This window comes from Pleurodeles waltl, chromosome 1_2, assembly GCF_031143425.1.
Source record: "Pleurodeles waltl isolate 20211129_DDA chromosome 1_2, aPleWal1.hap1.20221129, whole genome shotgun sequence".
Taxonomy (NCBI): Eukaryota; Metazoa; Chordata; class Amphibia; order Caudata; family Salamandridae; genus Pleurodeles; species Pleurodeles waltl.
Genome location: NC_090437.1, coordinates 598,454,577 through 598,475,865, shown reverse-complemented (window position 1 = coordinate 598,475,865; position 21,289 = coordinate 598,454,577). Strand labels below are relative to the sequence as shown.

The 21,289-nt window shown below is 42.6% G+C and overlaps 1 protein-coding gene across 1 annotated transcript in view; it reads left to right on the top strand.

The window, feature by feature from the left end:
• The window catches only part of LARP1B (La ribonucleoprotein 1B), a 229,387-nt gene extending 209,627 nt beyond the window's left edge, over positions 1 to 19,760 (top strand). Inside the window, exons 12-13 of the mRNA XM_069205824.1 lie at positions 16,369 to 16,496; positions 19,509 to 19,760. Of these exons, the coding sequence (XP_069061925.1) occupies positions 16,369 to 16,496; positions 19,509 to 19,760 (380 nt within the window). The remainder of the gene's footprint in view (positions 1 to 16,368; positions 16,497 to 19,508) is intronic.
• Positions 19,761 to 21,289: the final 1,529 nt, after the last annotated feature.

Genomic DNA, 21,289 nt, shown 5'->3' with positions numbered 1-21,289 from the left:
CAGATAACTGTTAGAAATGTGGTCTTTGGTTGGCAGTCAGGTTACCCCCTGTCCAAGCAAGGACCCTCATTCTAGTCAGGGTAAGTCACACACAATCCAAATTATACTGTGCCCACTCTCTGGTAGCTTGGTACTGAGCAGTCAGGTTTAACTTAGAAGGCAATGTGTAAAGTATTTGTGCAATAAATCATGCAATAACACAGTAGAACACTACAAAAATACACCACACAGTGTTTAGAAAAACATAATATTTATCTGGATAAACGCAGGTAAAAATGATTAAAATGCAATAAGTATATTTTGGAATATCACTGTGAAAATGATATAAAATGTCTTTAGTCTCTTAAAAGCAATAAATGTCTCTTGCAAGCACAAAGTACCTGGTTTGCGTTCAAAATCTCCGCAAAGAACCGCAGAGGAGGAGATGCATGGAAAACAGGGAGGTGTGCGTCGATTTCTCGGGCCGCACATGGCGATGTGTCGTTTATTTTTCATGCAAGTAAGGCTTTGCATTGATTTCTGGCGCTCAGCCTTAGATCCTCTTTGGGTTGCTGGGTTTTCAGACGCCCGGGGGTGATGCGTTAAAATCCAGCGCTGGCAGGATGAAGTCAGAGGGGCCGAGTTGATCCGGTGAGCGTTGTGTAGAAAATTCTACCACACGGCAGGCGCTGTGTTGATTCCATTCCGGCTCGGCTGTGCTTCAATCCAGTGGGCCATACGCCAAATTTCTGGTCGCTTCGCTGGTGCTGCATCGATCTTCTCCTTGCAAAGTCAGGTGACATCGTTCTGGTTCAGCGTGCAGTGAATCTTTCACCGCAGTGCAAGCTGTGTGTCGTTTTCTTCCGGCTGTGCGTCGATTTCCGCTGCACAGGGAGTTCTTCTTGCTGAGATGAAGTCTTTTTGGTCCTGAGACTTCAGGGAACAGGAGGCAAGGTCTATCCAAGCCCTTCGAGAGCACTTCTCAGCACAGCCAGAGAGCAGCAAGGCAGCAGGGCAACAGCAAGGCAGCAGTCCTTCACAGAATGCAGTCAGGTGAGTCGTTTGAGCAGCCAGGCAGTTCTTCTTGGCAGGTTGCAGGTTCTGGTTCTGGTTCAGGTTTCTTCTCCAGGAAGTGTCTGACTTGGTAGGAGCAGAGGCCCTGTTTAAATACCCAAATGTGCCTTTGAAGCGGGTTAGACTCCAAAGAGTCGCTTAGAAGTGCACAAGGTCCCCTTTCAGTTCAATCCTGTCTGCAGGGTCACAGTAGGGGGGTGTGGAAGGCCTTTGTGTGAGGGCAGGCTACTGTCCCTTGACATGTAAGTGTCAGTCCCTCCACCCTCCCAGCCCCGAAGACCCATTCAAAATGCAGATGTATGCAAGTGAGGCTGAGCATTCTGTGTTTGGGGTTTGTCTGAGTGAATGCCCAAGGCAGCTGTCAACTGAACCTAGCCAGACGTGGATTGTAAGGCACAGAAGAATTTAGTTGCAGAGAAATACTCACTTTCTAAAAGTGGCATTTCTAAAATAGTAACATTAAATCCAACTTCACCAGTCAGCAGGGTTTTGTATTACCATTCTCGCCATGCTAAATATGACCCTCCTACTCCTTTCTGATCAGCAGCACTCAAACAGTATATGAGGGTAGCCCTAATGCTAACCTATGAAAGGAGCAGGCCTCACAGCAGTGCAAAAACGAATTTAGCAGTTTTACACTACCAGGACATGTAAACCACACAGGTACATGTCCTGCCTTTTGTCTACACAGCACCCTGCCCTATGGGTTACCTAGGGCCTACCTTAGGGGTGACTTATATGTAGAAAAAGGGGTGTTTTAGGCTTGGCAAGTACTTTTAAATGCCAAGTCGAATTGGCAGTAAAACTACACACACAGGCCTTGCAATGGCAGGCCTGAGACATGGTTAAGGGGCTACTTAAGTGGGTGGCACAATCAGTGCTGCAGGCCCACTAGTAGCATTTAATCTACAGGCCACGGGCACATATAGTGCACTTTACTAGGGACTTATAAGTAAATTAAATAATCCAGTTGGGTATGATCCAATGTCATCATGTTTAAAGGGAGAGAGCATATGCACTTTAGCACTGGTTAGCAGTGGTAAAGTGTGCAGAGTCTTAAAACCAGCAAAAACAGTATCCAAAAAGTGGAGGGAGGTAGACAAAAAGTTAGGGGTGACCACCCTATGTCTGTCAGGTCTAACAATAACGCTGTCAGAGTAACTCTCGTCTGATGGGGGAGTACTGGTAATAGATAGGATCTCCACCCTGAACCCTAGAAATAGGTGTCACATGGTGTAGTTGGACTCTTGCTCCAAGGTGAGACTACTGGTTTAGGGGAAACAGCACTTTTGTTTGTAGGCAACTAAGCCACTCCTACAACAAGACAACAACTGTCAGCCCAACCCTCCCGGCTCACAAGCAGTACCTCACCAAAACTCAGAAAGCAAAGGTGATTTCTGGCACCCTTAAGCACGGACTCTAGATTGCGACATCTCTGGGAAGTCGTGGTGGAACGGAAGTTACCCTTTTCTCTTGTTAGCAACAAGTCTCATTCACACACAGGCAATGAAAGAGATGCAGGAGAGTTTTCAATATATTTATTGAAAAGACTGCAATCTACAATAAAACGCATGTGCTGCAATGATTAGGATAAAAACAGTAAAAGAAGCATAATTGTGAAGATGAGAGTTGTAAATTTAAAAACCCCTACCATCTTACAATAAACATTAGATATAAAATTCCTAGCAAAGAGAAGATAATTCCTAACATAATGAGAGCTAGGTGTGATAAACCTAATCTGCCAGTACCATGTCCATGAGAAGCACCCCCCACCCCTTGTTACCTTGGATTGAGGTCTCTAGGTCAGTCTCTGTGGTGACACAAAGGCCGAGTTCTGCAGCAAGGTGATATGCAGCATAGATGGAATCTGGAAGAAAGCATTCTAATGCCCTTGTGCATGTGAAATGTATTTATACAGATCATGGAGGATCCCTGATGCAGGTATGTTCCCAAACAACTGATAAGAAGGCAGACATATGGCAGCAATAATATAAACAATCCCCAACAAGTGTACATATTGTTCCTATCACACATAATTGAGAAAGGGACATGGTGATAATACCTACGTCCATTACCCATCATGACGCTGATAATGACGCCTTCACAGAGTGGCACTTATCATGCAATTCAAAACATTTCTATAAACTATAATCAATGGCAGCCATTTTAGAAAAAATAATAAAATAAATGAAATAAAATAGAGCAAGCTAGATATGTTAAAAGTCACTAGGTGACGGGGGCATAGGCCTGCAAGCCAATGGCTAAGCTAAACTCCTGAGTCCCTCTACGTAGTAAAATTGATTCACCACACACACACACACACACACACACAAACAGAGAGAGTTTTTTTTTTTTTTTCACCATGCAATTATTTATGATACATTATTTATCCATACATCTTGTGTTTCAGAATGATGGTAATTACATAACATAAAAAATTATGAACATTAGGAAAACCTCAATCAAGTTTTATCACACATCCCTACATTCCCTATTGGATTAGCCTTGTCACTACCTAAAATATATATACGTGTTCTTAGCCTCATGATTGTTACATCAGCTGAATGGTTATTACAGCTTCCTAAATATTTCTGTGGCAAGCCATGTAAGTATCCCTGCATACCTTGTAAAACCATTGAATATGCGGTCGGAAATGAGCACTCTAGCTTGTCCCCTCAGCAGACATTCACCCAGAAAGTACTGGACATCATTGGCAATGCTGGTGGCCCAATTTCTGCCTTCTTTTCTGTTTTCATATTAAGTCTTATGTATTTTTCAGAAAAGCCTTTTATTTTACCTTTTTTACAAACACATGCACACTGCATTTGCACAACAGTATAAAGTAATTAACTCAGCATCCTGCTTCTGAATAGTTGTGAATTAACGCCTGAGCAGGATCCATGCTAACTAAATTATGTTGGAGTTGCAATCACCTGTTCACGGGACAAAACTGTAGTTTATTTAGCCTGATGGTCTTCAATTCGAAGATTAGGAGATCGACTCTGGAAGCCAATTTGTTAGCAAGTAAAGTGCTAAACAAAACTATAGAGTGTCCCCTTAAGATACTGAAAGGAAAGCCAACGGCAGAAAAAAATTCCAAACTTCTTGCAAATTGCAAAATCACACAGGAATGCAGAAAGAAGGCGATCCAATCTAGGAAATGCTAGAGGAAAATCTAGTTAGAAGCACAGAAAACACAGATGAAAGAGAAGCAAACAAGAGCTGGAAGGAAATATAGGAAAATAAACTACCAGGACTCAAAAAGGGGAAAAATCATTGTGACAGATAATCTCCAATTAGGCGTTGAAGAACATGCTGAACAAAAAGTACCCAGAAGCGTTTTGATGCACAAGAATGTACTCATAAGCACATATATACAAAATTCTCCCCTGAAAGTAGAATCAGAGTCCCTGCAAGTCAAGCACTCCATATTTCCTTTGTCATACTCCTTAGGGAACTGGGAATGGCAGCCTTGATCGACTAGTTCATCTAAACATGAAGTACAAGCCCAAACATGGCACTCTCCTGCTTCATGCTCATGTTCTAGCCCACGTCCTCTTCGTCTAGACACCCCATCCCACAGAGACCCAGAATGACCGCCACTACAGTATGACCCCACTGGAGGCTGAAATTTACTCAGAATAACCCCGACGTCCTGCTAATGAACCATGTGTATTTGAGAGCAGCCCCCAGATGACATCCTGAGATAAGTGAAGATTGGGTTGGGTCCTTTAACCAAGAGAGGTCCCAAAAATGTTGGTATAACTATCAAGAATGATCTAACCTTCTGCCCATATGTCTACAAGTTCAAAGTTTTTTTAAGAAAGTAAGGAAATGTCTTCCCTGCTTCTGTTTTGAAGGAATAACGTCGGTGATCCAGGCAGCTATCTCATCCTGTTTTGATTAGTTAACTATCTTATCTGTTGCCTTCAAGTTGTGCAAAATGCAGCTGCCCCATCTGTTGCTTCCTTCCTCCAGAGGTAACTATTGGCGTCGCACTAAAAGCCTCTACGCGACTGATGGACTGAGAATGGTGTAATTACTATACGGATTCTAGTGGTCATGTTTCTCTATCAGAACCTTTTAAGTGACTGTTTCAATTTAACATGTAGAACCAATTTGGTCCCACAAAAATGAAAGAAGTCTTAAACCTTGTATGTTTTATTTCCAGAGTTTAGTATATAGATATCAATTAGATTAGTTAGGTTCATCAACAAATCAGAGTACAAACCTCAGTTAAAGTGAAGAAATCAATCAAACAACTGAGTAAAGTTCAGTTTAGCAACATACAAAGTCCAAATTGAGAGAGAAATCAGGCATGGATTTGCCTCCAACGGTCAATGTTAAAAGGTTCAGTAATACATGCAGAAGAACACACTTTCATAGGGTTCGAACAAAGTGTTTCATACATTTACAACGGTTGTACATGGTTCTCATAAACTAAACCAATCGGAAGGGAGCAGGGGTAAACTGTTGCAGTTAAATACATTTGGAAAATCTTTTACAATGCTACAATATGGAGCTTGTGCTGACCACCACTGTTGCTGGAACAATTTTACTACATACTGTGCGATTCTACTTGAACAATTAGGTACAATCTTGAATTCGGATAAATTGTATTCAGAGAGGTTGTAAAGGTCACTGCCCTCCGCAATGAAGTACATTCAAACTTTAGCCTACTGAGACATGAACTTACGAATTTAACCATGTGGTGCAGTAAAACATGACAAGATGGAGTCTGAGTCTTGAAATCTCCAGTTTAGCCAAAGTACGGGTTATCACTCACGCAAGGATTTGTATTCAGAAAAACACCTTTATCACTATTGATTAAACGGATCTTGTTTAAGACACTCTGCGTGGTGCACAAGGCACTTGCAGGCATTTGTCCAGAGTAAGCTCTTGGTTTCAAACCAATATGCCCTCTCAAATGCTTTGTTCCTCTTCTCAAGCGCTGTTGTTTGTGCTTGTGTAGTATTACATCAGAACAGGCAGATGCTCTTGGCTTTTGCTCCTCTTCCAGTGCGGCGATGATAAAAGACTCTGCTGTGTAAGTGCAGAGTGAACGGTGTACCTGTGACAGTGCAGGGCGCATTACATTAAAGGCAGACATATTGGATACTGCCAATAGGCATAAACTTTACTTTGGTCATGTGCAGTTTCATATTTCAGAGTATATTGTGTGTGTGTGTGTGTGTGTGTGTGTGTAGGGGGGGGGGAGCTTTACACTTCACCCACACTTATTGATCTGGATGGTGTAGGAAAGTATCATCTTCCTTGGCATGTTACCCCCATTTTTACCTGTATGTCAGTATGTTTTTGCCTGTCTCACTGGGATCCTGCTGGTCAGGACCCCAGTGCTCATAGTTAATGGCCTAATGTGTGTGTCTGTGTAGTGCTTAACTGTGTCACTGAGGCTCTGCTTATCAGAACCTCAGTGCTTATGTTCTCTCTGCTTTTAAATGTGTCACTCTAGGCTAGTGACTTCATTTAACAATTTCAATTGGCACACTGGACCCCCCTTATAAGTCCCTAGTATATGGTACCTAGGTACCCAAGGCATTGAGGTTCCAGGAGATCCATATGGGCTGCAGCATTTCTTTTGCCACCCATTAGGGAGCTCAGACAAACCCTTGCACAGGCCTGCCATTGCAGCCTGTGTGAAATAACACATACGTTATTTCACAGCTATTTTCACTGCACTTAAGTAACTTATAAGTCACCTATATGTCTAACCTTCACTTGTTGAAGGTTAGGTGCAAAGTTACTACGTGTGAGGGCACCCTTGCACTAGCAAAGGTGCCCCCACATAGTTCAGGACCATTTCCCCGGACTTTGTGAGTGTGGGGACACCATTACACATGTGCACTACATATAGGTCAATACCTATATGTAGCTTCACAATGGTAACTCCGAATATGGCCATGTAACATGTCTACGATCATGGAATCGTCCCCCCATTTAAAATCTGGTATTGGGGAGCCAATTCTATGCATCCTGGGGGCTCCACCATGGACCCCCAGTACTACCAAATCAGCTCTCTGAGGCTTGCACTGCAGCTACAGCTGCTGCCACCTCACAGACAGGGTTCTGCCCTCCTGGGATCTGGTCAGCCCACTCCCAGGAAGGCAGAACAAAGCATTTCCTCTGAGAGCAGGGTGTTACACCCTCTCCCTTTGGAAATAGGTGTTACCGGCTGGGGAGGGGTAGCCTTCCCCAGCCTATGGAAATGCTTTGAAGGGCACTAATGGTGCACTCCTTGCATAAGCCAGTCTACATCGGTTCATGGACCCCTTGTCCCCTGCTCTGGCATGAAACTGGACAAAGGAAAGGGGAGTGACCACTCCCCTGTCCATCACCACCCTAGGGTGTCCCAGACTTCAACCATCTTGCTTTGCAAGGAGTGCGGGCACTCTGGAGGGCTCTGAGTGGCCAGTGCCAGCAGGTGACATCAGAGACCCCTCCTGATAGGTCCATACCTGATAAGGTACCCAGTCCCCCTCTCAGGGCTATTTAGGGTCTCTCCTGTGGGTTCTCTTCAGATTCTGCTTGCAAGTTTCCTTCAGGAATCCTCTGCAACAACTTCAGCTTCCTCTGACCTCGGATCAACCGCAGCCTGCTCCAAGAAACGCTGTAACTGCAACAAAGTATCCACAAGAGATACTTTTCTTCAGCAACCTCAGCTCCAAGTCAGCAACTGCCACAGTTTCCATGGTGTGCACACTCTGAGGACTCCCTGTCTTCATCCTGCACCAGAAGGATTGAAGAAATCTTCTGTGGGGTGACGGAGTCTCTCCCCTGCTCCAGCAGGCACCTTCTAAGACGACGACCGGTACCCTTGGACTCCTCTCACAGTGACGAGCGTGTTCCTAGGGACACAGGGGGTGGACATCATCGACATAGACTGTCCTGAGGTCCTGCTGACGCAATTTGGAGGAGGTAAACCTTGCCTTCCCAGAAAGCGATGGTAACCCTGTGTACTGCGTCTTCTTCACCTCCTGAGACCTCTGTGCACTATTTTCAAAATTCCTTCATGCACAGCCCAGGTCCCCAGCACTTCATCCTGTGATGCTCAACTTGCTGAGTTGTTCTCCGGCGGCGTGGGACCTTCCTTTGTTGTGCTGCATCCACTGTGTTTTGCACCTCCTTTATCCCTGTGTCCTGGGACCTCCAGGGGTGCTGGTTGGCATCCTGAGGGCTCTCTATAGTGCTGAGAGCTCCCTCTTCCTCCTCACACACAGTGTAGGGCCCCAGGTCCCTCCTGGGTCCACCCAGCTCTATTTTGAGGCAAAACACACTTTTATCATAGCCAAGGCTTGTTGGCAACTTCCAACACAAAATCATATCTGCAACGATCTTCACTTCGTGGGACATCCTTTGCATTATGCGGGAACTTGCTGGCATCTTTCTAGGGTGCATTTCTGCGGTCTTCAACTAACCATGGACTCTTCTTTTGCACCCTCTTCTGTGTTGGCAGGGGCTCCTGTCCTTCCTGGAACTTCTTTCGACTTCTGGACTTGGTCCCCTTCCTTTGCAGGTCTTCAGGTCCAGCAATCCAGCAGTTGTTCTTTGCAGACTTGGTTGGCTGCTGCAGAATCCCAATCACGAGGTGTAGTGTGTCCTAAGGAAACTTGCAGTACATTACTCCTGCTTTTCTAGGCTCTGAGGTGGGGTAATTTACTTACCTTTACTGTATTCTTACTTTCCCAGTGATTCTGCACACACTACACTTGTCTAGGGGGGAATTCGTGATTCACATTCCACTTTCTTAGTATATGGTTTGTGTTGCACCTAGACCTATTTTCCCCCATTGCAATCTATAGCATTTCCTATTGTTTGCATTGCTCTATGACTATTTACTTGTCTAATTTTGGTGTCTAGTTTATATATTGTGTACAATACCTCCAGAAGGAGTATTGTCTCTAAGATATTTTTGGTACTGTGTCACCCAAATAAATACCTTTATTACCTTTATTTTTGGTAACACTGAGTATTGTCTTACTTGTGTATAAGTACTGTGTAACTATAAGTGGTATTGCAGGAGCTTTGCATGTCTCTTAGTTCAGCCTAAGCTGCTCTGCTATAGCTACCTCTACCAGCCTAAGCTGCTAGAACACTACTACATTTCACTAATAAGGGATAAATGGACCTGGTATAAGGTGTAAGTACCCAAGGTACCCACTACAAACCAGGCCAGCCTCCTACAGATGGCAACAGGCATGATCCCATTGTTTATTAAGACCCATGTTTTGCTTCCTTTGTAAAATTCAACACCTTTGCACATTGTGCAGGTGTCAAACTTTATTTTAAAAACAATGTGAACTTGCAAAGCATTTGGCTTTGTGTCCTTTAAACCCCTAAATTGTGTGGGTTATGCCAAACAACAGAAGCTGGCTAAAGTCAACGGGTGATGGCACCATCCTTTTTCAATAGTAAACATGCATGTGGTCAGGTGAGTTATATTTCTTGGCAGAAACCAAGATAAATGCATGGACTGTGAAGATATTAAGGTTTGTAAACCACCCATTTTTTTTGCTGCCAGGATTAAGTGCTCTTCAAAGACTAAATCATATTGTTGATTCAAAGAAGACATTTGAAAACTCTTGAGGTCGAATTACAAAACATTACTGGTTGGTGGTATTGCATACCCTCAGTAGTATCTAGGGATGTATTTGAATGCAGGGTTTAAGTGGCAGTATTGCATCACAGAAGTGTCTGTTCATGTTTTAGCCGAAGCACTGTAGTTGAGATACAATTAAGAACACAACACAACAGTGCAACAACAACACAACAAATTGATTTGATGAGATTATTCTATTTGTAAAGCTCTTGATTTCCCTCAGGTGTCCTGGCGCTATGAGAGAATCAAAATGGAAAGCGAAAATGGTGTGATTGCAAGAAGTGCAGAAGTGGAATAAAAGAGTTTTCAAAGATTTGCAAACTTTTAGCAGATTAGGTTCAGTGCGGACCACAGAAAAGAGGATGTTCCATGCTTGGAGAACGGTAGTTGCTCTGAGTAGGTGGGCTTGGAGTTTGAAAACATTGTGGAAATGCAGGCCCAGATTTCTAAGGCCCTCGTGCCCCATAGTGCCACATTAGCTGCAACATTTTTGCTGCAAATGTGACACTAATGGGCCACTACCATAGTGTCATATTCACAAGGTGGCGCAAACTAGTCTTGCGCTACCTTGTAAACCCTTTGCATAACATCATGCATAATACATGCATGATGTATGCTAACGGGACCTTCCCTCATTAGAGGGTCGCTAAAAATGGTGCAATGGAATCTACAAGATTCCATTGTGCCATCTCTAGCCTCATTGATTTAAATGGGCCTCTTAACACTACACTGGATTAGCGTCATTTCTGTTGACGCTATTCCAGTACAGCATTACAATAGCGTCAAAAAAAGGCGCTATTGCCCCTAACATGCGCCATTGTGGGCTGTATTGTAAATATGGCACTACCATGGTAGAGTTAGGGGATGTAAGGGGGCCACAAGAAAAGTGGTGCATCACTAGTGATGCACCACTTTCTTGTAAATATGGCCCGTAGTTTGGTGGACGCGTAGAGAAGCTCCATGGCATTCTGGCACAATCAGGGGGACTTAAAGATACTCCTTCTCGAAATGGCAAGCCAATGTAGAGTTGTGAGGTGGCCAGACCTGCTGTTGTATTTGCAGGTACCCATAGTTAGCCTGGTTGCGGCATTCTGAATTGACTGCAATCTATGCATTGAGTGTGCTGGAAGGCCTATGAATAGTACATTCCAGTAGTCAATCCCACTAATGATCAGAGATTTAATTAGTGCCTTTCTGGAGGACTGTGGAATGTTCAGAAGGATTTTCTTTAACGCCCTCACAGTGAAAAAGCAAGTAGCCTTAAGCTTTGTGATGTGGAGCTCTAAAGACATCATGGGGTCCAAAATGACACCCAGACTTCGAGCATTGGAAGCCGGAACAGGACATCTGCCCAGAGATTCAGGCCACCAAGAAACGAACAATTAAGAGGGGCTGCCAAAGACCGGACCTCAATTTTGTCTGACTAGCTTGCCAACTTAACTAGGCATTTTATAAAGTGATCCTGCGGATCACATCATTGAGATGTAGGATGATCTTAGTATTATCTGTAGATGCATAAAACTGATATCCATAAGATGCAATAAAGTGACAGTGGTGCCCCATACACATTGAAATATGTGGGGCTAAGAGAGTAGCCTTGTGGAACTCTACATCCTAGATCTCTGAACAAAGAGCAGAAGGGTGGCAACTGAACCACCTGTTTTCTAGATTTCAGAAAATATTCTAGCCATGTTAGTGCATGCCCATCTGTTGTAACCTATTTAACAGGCTGCAGTATCATATGGATATGAGTGACAGGATTGAGGATCTAGTTGTCTTCAATATAGCGTGAGAGTTGGCCACTGGCCCTGCTTTCCAGGATCTTGGTGATAAAGGGAAAAGTGAAATAGGATGGTAATTTGCTGGAATACTGTGCCATACTGTGGTAGAATAGTGTGACCTTGCTTGTTCAAGTGATTTGTTGAAGATGGCTGTGATTGCAGGGGTGACCGTAGGGGCAATACATTTAAAGATTGTTTCTTGATATGGATCCAGTGGGGATGCTGATTTGATCATCTTAATTGTATCACATGTCACATCCTCTGACAAATGAGTAAAGTTGAACCAAGACAATGTTGCTGGAATGTTTGTCATTTTGAGGCATCAGTTGGTGGAACTGGACTAAAAATGGAAAGTAGATTCACAATTTTAATGTAAAAACATTTTGCCAGATCTGAACATAGTTCTTGAGTGCGGAAAGTTTAGGATATGTGGCAGTCACTACTGGCCAGGGATTTATGTCAAAAAAAGTTATTTTGCTAGGTTCTTGGTTGATAGAATTTTATTTGGGTAGTAGTTACATTTAGCAGCTGATGATGGCATCCTTATAGATCTTCAGTTCAGATTTGTAGGCTAGTTTCTCTGTGAGGTTTAAGTGAGCTTCCAGGCTCTTTCTAGTTTTTAGCTAGTTCTGGAGAGTACCACACAAGGGAAGATGATGGCCTGATGGTGTGTACCTGATTTCAAAGGTAGATCTTCATCTAGAGCTGTAACAATCCAGTTGTTAAATTGAGTTATGGTCAAATCAGTACCATTAATATTTACTAGTACATCCGGTTGTAGGGATTCTAAACAATGGACCAGCTTGTCAGTATCTAATTTGGACCACACCCTATAAATAGAATGAGCGGTTGATGGTGCAATGGTGGTTTTCAAGTTGTTCACAAGCAATCAGAAAAGGATTGACTTATGGTATGTCCAAGATATTTCTGAGATAGAGTCCATTTTGACCTTGTTGCACATAGAATAAATTTGGACAGTTATATGGCCAGCTTGATGTGTCGATGCTGGGACATGTTGATAGACCCCCCATGTTTTTGAGGTTTAAGCTCTGGGTGTCGACCATATTGTCAGCATGAATGTTGATTTTACCCCATACTGGTGGCAAAATATCAATACAATACAGTACCACAATAATATAACAATACAACATGTTACCACGTTATAATACCATAGTAGAAACATCTTAACATCAACATAACCGCAAATTCAAACAACATGACACAAAACAAGATATGCAACACAATAGCATAACAGGTGACACAATTAAACTGAAACAACACAACAAATTACCACTCCAACCCAACACATCAACCAATTAAGAACAATAGATCACAAGGCAAGAGCCTATACCAACACAATAATACAACACAATAATACATACAACAGGACAAAGGCACACCAATATTTATGAAAGGTTAACTTAGTGAACTATGGTTTGTATTTCGTTGTTGTGGGGGTTTCCTTTGCACTTTTTTATATTGCATTGTTGTGGTGTGTTGTGGTAAGTTGCTTTGTTTATTAAATTGTTGTGTTATTGTTCAGTAGTGCAATTGTGTTGTGTGTTGATTTTGTGGACATCTATGATTGCTGTGTTTTAATGTGTTGTGTCCTGTTGAATTTGTTTAGTTGTCATTGTGCCCGGTGTAGGGTTGCCTTATTGTGTCTTGCGTTGTTGTGCTATGATGCTATAGTTTAGTGGGTTTGTTTGTTAATGTTTTGTTAATGTTCTGTTAATGTAGTTTTTGTTACTGGCAAACTATATTTATCTGGAGCACCTGTATACCCCTTCCTCAGAAGATGGAGGTGGTAAAAATGCTTTAGAGGCCCTGATTATGAGTGAGCCAGTGTTTTCCCATGCCTGTGCATTCCACTGTTTGTGCAGAGGTCAGAATTGCAAGTTGTGTGATATTTATCACACCCGGTATTTACAGGGTGCATTAGATAACTTGCATTTCTTTTTATTTTCTGCAGGTCAAACCTGATAGAATCAGGGGAAATCAGTATGGTGGTTATGACACCATGGGAATTTTGGTACAGTAAGAACCACACTCCACGTTATTCCCCAAAAACATGAAATAGGAGATATTTACCAGACCTGATAAATTCCAAAGTCCCAGAAAGTCAGATTTTATTGGGTGCAATATATTTCAGCGCCCTCATACTCGGGACAGGAATGGTTTCTGGTTGCAGCTGAATTGTTCCAAGCTAGTGTTTGTACTTTTTTTGCCAGTAATTGGAGTCCAAAGGCTTATCACCTATTCAATCTGACAAAGAGAGACTAAGGGACCTGGGGATTTATGTCATATTTTATGGGACCATGGTGTATCCTCTCTATGTTGTAGGAACATGTCCTGAAGTATCAAGCGAGTGTCATTTGTCAGCCTCCTTTCCCTGATGTTGATCATGGTTGGGACAGCATCGGCTAAAAGCTATTTTACTACCTAAGCTTAGCATATGTTTCAAGTTATGATAAATTCAAAAGTGAGTCAAAAGGAAGACAAATGAGTCTCTAATTTTGCTCGTAGCCATGAAAACAACAAGACTGGAGAACTCTTCTTAAAAGCAGATCAAGTGGATCTGCAAACAGTGGCGGCCAGTAATTTTAGGAGGGAGGGAGGCGGGTGGGAAGCACACTCACACTCATTCATTTACACACACGTGCACATGCACATCCATTCACAACACTCATCCAATATTCAAACATACATGCACGCACCAAACATTCATTTAAAAAAACACACACACACTTTCCTTCAGCTCTTCCTCGGAGGTCCCAGGAGGGTTGGGACTGCTGCCTTCCCTCACTGGCTGACCTGGTCAGCCAGTAAGGAAAGGCAGCAGTCCCAACTTCATCACAGAGTGGGATGGGGTCAGTGAGACTGCTGACCCCACCCCACTCTGTGATGAGGTGTCACTGATTGACATTTCCCCTGGACGCTTCAGGGCTTAAACCTGAAGCCCCCAGGTCGGAGTCAATGGGTGATGCTTCCCCTCGTCACTGAGGGGGAGGGCCTCGAGGCACCTTTTCTGAGCTGAGGAGGTCATGCCCATAGGCATAGCAGCCCACCAAAGTTCAGCTCAAGCAGCCAGGAGTCTGCACAAATCAGGCATGTCTCACTCCTGGCTGCCTGACCTGAAAACTAAGAGTTTTGCTCAGCCTGACAGGCACTCTTCATGAAGGGCAAAAGGTGGGGGGCGTGGCCCCTCCGCCTTAAAGGACGGGTCGCGGCTGTCTGCAAGAGTTTTGTGCTGAGTGGAAGATATGAACTCTATGCAAGAACTCCTGCAGCACTACAGGAAGCTTTGCAGGAGGTCACAGCACAGTCCTCTTTACATCCCAAATACCCGATGTATAGAAGTATGGAGGAAGCAAAAGTCAGATAATAGAGTTATACAAATGGTACTTATCTTCAATACTGCTGTTGTTAATGGAGCTTGTAAAAAGCTGTCCGGGAATGTACGTGTGCCGGTGACTTCTAGAATGAAGGTGGCCATGTCAAAATACTATTGCAGCGTTATAGGAAGCATAATTATTTAATTTTTTTTAAACGTTTGCAGGGAGCTCAAGTAGAGCTTTTACAACATCAAAGTAACACAAAATTAAAAACAGGGTGCACATTTCCCCTCATAGCAAAAAGTTGACCTTTTGTGAGAACTCACATTTTGATCCTGCTTTAAGGTTCGATTTGTTCAATCACAAAGTGGTTCTTTGAAAATGTGAACCTACTGATTTGGAGGCAATACTTAATATGACATTTAGGCACTACTGCCAGATTGGAGAGGGGGGGAGATGAGTAGCAGTCTGATTGGCCTGTTGCTTGTTCACATTGTTGAAATGATGGGCAACATTCACAAACGTTTTGCGTCAGGTTTGTTTAACATTTATATTGCAGACCTGATGCAAAATCTTCTGGATTTACAGAACAATGCAAATTAGTATTTGCGTTTAGTTGGTTTATAAGAAAAAGTCATGCAAACTAGTTAAATTCGCTGCTTTGCATTATTCTGCGTCAAGCGGGCTTTCCATGGGTGGGACATGCGCAACCACCTGTGGTTTTGGATGCAAAACTGTATCTACTAAAAACTATAGGGTTTTGCACCACCAACAACTAACTTCACTTGAAAGCAGGCTTTAAAAAGGAGAAATGCTTTTAGTTCTCCAGCTGTTCCTCCTTTTTCTGTGCCCTGCACTGTACAGTGCACCTCCAAAGTGGGAAAAGTTTTAAAGTCAGTCTAAGCATAGTATTTTGTTCCAGTACAAAACCTATGCTAGACTTACACAGACACCTTGTCACAATGGTGCAAGGGTGGGTGCGTGGCACGTTGACTGCCTGATTGTACGCCAGCGCTAAGGTGACGTGAGGCTAGTGCCATATCTCTGTAGACATGGTGCTGTCCTTCTTCCTCTATGTCACTCAGCGCAGCAACTTTAGGTGCTGTTCTGCTTTCTGGGACAGTTTTGTAAACCTGGGCTGTAATTTGGTTAATGCGTAGAGAAGACAGCCTTATGGCAGAAGCAGAGGTCTTTAAAGATGTTCCTTTTCGAAACAGGGAGGCAATGTACAGTTGGCGGTGGCCATTGATGCTGTTGTATTTGTGGGTGGCCTGATTTAGCCTGACTGTTGCATTCTGAATTGACTGCAACCTATGCACTGAGTATGCTGGGAGTTCTATGAATAGTTCATTTTAACAGTCAACCCTAATAATGATCAGTAGTGATCCTACTGAGTTGTAGGCAACATATTACCTGTAATAGGATGATATTAGTGGTTATGTCATGCATTGGTACTGTTGTAGATGCTACATAACCCAATAATGATAAGTTATCTTTGTTTTTGTCAAGGTCAAAAGTACTTACTGGTGTATTAATGTACAATAATAATTTGTTGAAAAATTCTGCCTCTCTTCCTAATTAGGTCAGCTCTATGGGCTGGAAAAGTTTTGGGCATATCTTAAGTATTCGAAAACCAAAAACCATTCAATCAACCCCAAATTAGCTGATTATCTCTGCAGCTTTAAAAGATTGGAGGACTTTAGAGTTGAGGTGAGTTCAAAAGACGAAAATGGCAGAGGTGAAAGGAAGACAGGGGTCATCAACTATGGTGGAACAACTCTCAAATTCTTGTCTGTGCTCCTTGAAATGGTGAAATGTAAATATATATTTATATTTTCTTAATTTTTCTATAATATATTTACTTGCTCCATTCTATTGCTTTTCCTGTTTTGCTGCATAGTTCCTTATATGTGTATTATTTTCCCTTCAATTCATGTGAATTGCCTTGCTATTGTTGTGTTGAGGAAATGGAACTGCTACCAGTCCTTGTTAAAATGAGTGATGGTATGGGTATGTGGGCAATGCACAAGGGCTCAAGGGGTCGGGTCTATAATGTATCACAGTACTGCATTGCTCCATCCAGTGTGATTTTTGCAGGAACACTCTGATAAGTATTGAAAAGTCAGATTTTTTACAATTGTCTACAAACACAGAGCTATAAAGATTTATGACCTCCACGAATCCAATATAGTAATGGTATCTCTATATCAAAATATGAAATTCATGAGAACATCACTTTTCTTTTGGTACAGTTCATGACATTATCCTAAGAGCAAAATTCGCAAATCCTGAACTTAACAATTGGCTGATTCAAAGCAGCACAATAATATAAAATATGAAAACATATTTTCGAGTTAAGAGCCGCATAAATGGCATACCCTCCCTACTGGAGCACCACACACTCAAGATAGGGCAGCACAGAATGTCATCACATGCAAACTGTAAACAATCAGTTACAATACGGATTATATGTTCCATGTGATATTTTGTGGATATCATCCAGGCCCCAGCCTTGGCTAATTAGAGGCGTACAGTCTTCTTCAATAACATTAATACAAATATATGAAATTAATAGATCCTGAAAGAGAAATTCATAATTAATGTTCAAAAATAAGTTGATATAAAATCAATATTTACCCCAGGGCCACTCCACAGTTTAGTCCCAATACCGAGCAAGAAAGAACCTTGCACAGCATGACTTACAAACAAATACATAAAAAGGGTATTAATGCAGTGGACCAGCAGGATCTGTAATCCATCTCAACCTTAATTGCTAAATTAGAGTCAATGTCCTGACTTTAAATAACATATACCTTAGTGACTCTTTGAGTTTGTCTAAAGATTACAAAGACGAAAAGCCACCATGGAGCACAGTACATAAGCTTCAACAATACCTTACCTTGGTACATATCAGCTTAAGGTACAAGGAAAATTCCCTGAAGCAAACACTGAAGCCTTTTAAGACATTTTAAACAATGGTCACTGGATTTTTTCTGGCGCCCATCTGAGGGACCCAAGACAGTTGCCAGTCGAAGGGAAAGTCTAAGTACTAATAATCTTTGCCTAGTTGTAGTCCGCAATTCCCCATGTACCAATGGCCCCTAGACTGAATCATGATCAGTGAATTCTTTGATTTGTAAAGCCTTCAAAGATGGCTGAAACCCAATCAGGTTGCAAAACCTCACATTATCTCCATAATAAATAAAGTGACTTGATTTTACAAGAACCCGAGGTAGGCTGCAAAATGTGCACTCACTTCAATAATTCATTTTCATTCATTTTCCTAAAAGTTCCTCTTGCTTCTGAAAGCGTCTCTTTGAAAAGACGGCACCTGGCTGATGCAGCAGGCTCTGAACTCCTGGGATAGCAGTCACCCAGCTCGAAATCATTATATCAATATACTAATATCTGACAGGTGGGAGGTTTTGTAGCCACCTAATGGGTTATTCAAAAACTCCTTTCTATGTATCAGTTTATTTATTGTGACAGGAAAGGCAAAATTTGAACAGAACTGCAAACCAGTGTTCCCCCTTAACCTGGTGTGTCCCAAATTTGGAAAATGACTGGAGAATATGTTTCTGTTTACTCATATTTACATATCTTGTACAACAAAAAAACGCCTCACTTCTAGGTGAAACAATTGCTCTGCAAAGCTCAGTCTAGTGCCATTTTCAGAAAGCTTCATTTGTAGGCAGCAAGTTTGACTAGCATCGGAAAAGACAATCTAGTTAGTGTGTGCTCTCTAAATGCAGTTTATCAGCATTTAGTCTATCAATCATTTGCTCTCCCCATGCAAGTATGTAAATGCAAATATGTCACTAAATTGTGATTTGGTCTTTGATATAGGACACCCTGTGAGGTAGGTGTCTTTCCTTTACAAAGCACAAGCACATCTTTTTGTTAGTTGAGAAGTTACTTTTCTTCCCTGCTCAATGATGACCAAGAGCATGTAGCCTAACATCTGTGGTAATTGTGTTCTATTCTGCTTTTGAAACCTATTACATCGTTTTGACTCCAGCTCTTAATGCTTGAGGATGTTGTCTGCAGGACCAAAGAAGCAGAGAGATCACATTCATTAAGATCTGCAAAGTCTGCACTCATTGAAACTTTAACTATATACAACTTTGAGGATTTTGATCCTTGGATTAAACATCACAGGGCATATTTATCAATGTGTTGAGTTGCACTTGCGCCGCACAAGGAGGACGCAGAGGTGACGCAGCACTGAAGTAAGATTTATCAAGCCACGTAAGACCTTGTGTGGCCCTGAATGAGTTGATAAATTTGGAGTAACGCAACGCAGTGCAAATCACTGTGTTGCATTACTCTGCCACAGGGAGGTGTTCCATGGATGGAGAGTCAGTGTTCCCACACATCCACCCATAGATTGTGGGGCATTCACAGATGTACCATTACTGGTAAGCCTGGGAACGCGTCAAAATGCTACACGTCCCTGGGGCAAGGCACACAAGGAGAAATATCTTTATTTCTCCTCGTTTGTTTCTGCTTTCTATGTGTGCTGCATTTTGCCCTGAGTATAATGCATATTACCTGAGCTGTTTATGAGAAGGTAAAAACCTGAAGGGACATGAAGACTAGGGTTAAACATTGTTGGGTGTAGAATCTTCAAAGGTTTCCTAGATGTGTCTACAAATGCAATCTTACATTTTGATGGCCATTTATCAACTATGCTATGGTGGTAAACTATTTGTGTTTCTGTAGGGAGCGACTGGAGAAGACTTGTGTAGAAAAAGGCATCCATCAAGTTCTACAAGTGAAGAGGCAGATTGGCAAAAGCACAGTTTTATTCGCTCCTCTAAATGCATTCTTGATTCTAATCCAATGCCTATGAGCCCATCTAAGATTCCTGAAGCTCTACCGAAAGCAAATGTAGCACAGCAGGACCTCCTAATCAATGCCACCAATAACAACTGTGTCAGAAAAGTCACTGAAGGAACCCAAGCCAAGACATAGACCAGAAACAGTTTGTAACCCTTGAAATCTACAATTTACATCAGAAATTTAATGCAAGAACTTCAAGGGAACCATTAAGTGCATGATTGATAGACGAGAAGAAAGACTGCATTTTCTGTTTCTCTTGTATAAAAATGATTACCCTCATTACTTATATCGCTTTTGTTGTATTTTTCATATTTTGAAGATGGGTTTGAAAATATGGGATCCTTGCCCCTAGAAACAGAGAAATGCTCCACTGGCCTTCTAGAAGGTCTGTGTTGTGGGATCCTTGGGAAGAAAGGAGCTTCTGTTCGATAAGAATAAGAAGACAAGAACTAATTTTGTTTGATAGACTTTTTAGGCTTTCTTTATTACTCTTTTCTGTAGTTTTCCAGGCAGAAGAAAAAACTGAAAAAAAACACCAACCAAAAACAATATGTGTTTCTTTTCCTTTTTCTCCTTTGTAACTCTTCTCTATTCATCTTGTGCTTTAGGTCCCTTGTTTTTGTTTCTTTCTATTCGTATGATAAGTCCCTTGGCTCTTTTCTCTAATGTACTGTTTTCCTTTCGTCTGGGTCACTTGTTCCAGTCGCGGCGTGGAGGCGTCCCGGGGGAAAAGAAGGATCAGGGAAAATCAGGTAAGTGTTTTGTTTACTGCCAATATCATTTAAAAAGAAACAGTAAAGTGGAACAACGGGTGAGGGTCAGAGGGGCGTGTGGGAGAGGGAAAATGTGAGCAACCCAAATCAAGCACGTTGTCTGGAAAACATGCAGAGAGCGGTGTGCGATATTTCGTAATGCCTTCCACTGCCTGTTTCTCCCTTTCTCCCTTTCTTCACTCCGCTAGTATCCCTCGTCCCTCCTCTGACCTCCCCACGTCCACCAATAACCCCTTTTGCCCGGGTTACGGGTATGCATCTGGGGAGTTTCCGCGTTGTCCGTCACAGGTGCTGAATCTGCAATATCCTCTGCGTCTTGCCAGGTAGGCCTTGATGTGTTTTTGACGTTGCTCTTCTGTGCAGTTGGTTCCGTACGTATGGGACCCACTCCACTTGATCCTCGTCCTTTTCCTCTTCACACCGACTTTCTGCTCCTTCTGAACGTGAAAGCGCCGGCGTTTCAGTTCTGGTTTCGTTTTGTGATCTTTCAAAGCAGACATCCGGATTAACCCCCCAGCCACGGGCCCATTTCAAGGCACCCCCGGGGTGTGTACATAAAGGCCCTGGGGAACCTTCAGATGGTGTGGATGTTGTGACCATTTTACACTTTCCTCCCCCCATGAGAAGGGCTGTTTGGAGACCTTCGTCCATAGGATGTCGAGAAAGGAAGGCCGCTGTTGTCATCTGGGAACCCGGGAGATGCTGTACCTGGAAGACAAAGGGTTCAAGCTCCATAAACCACCGTAAAATCCGTGGATTGGTGTCTTTGTGTCTGGCCAGCCAAGTGAGAGGCGCATGATCAGTGTAGAGTCTGAACGGATGTCCTAGCAAATAGTATTGAAGTGTTTCAATGGCCCATTTAATGGCAAGACACTCTCTTTCTATAAT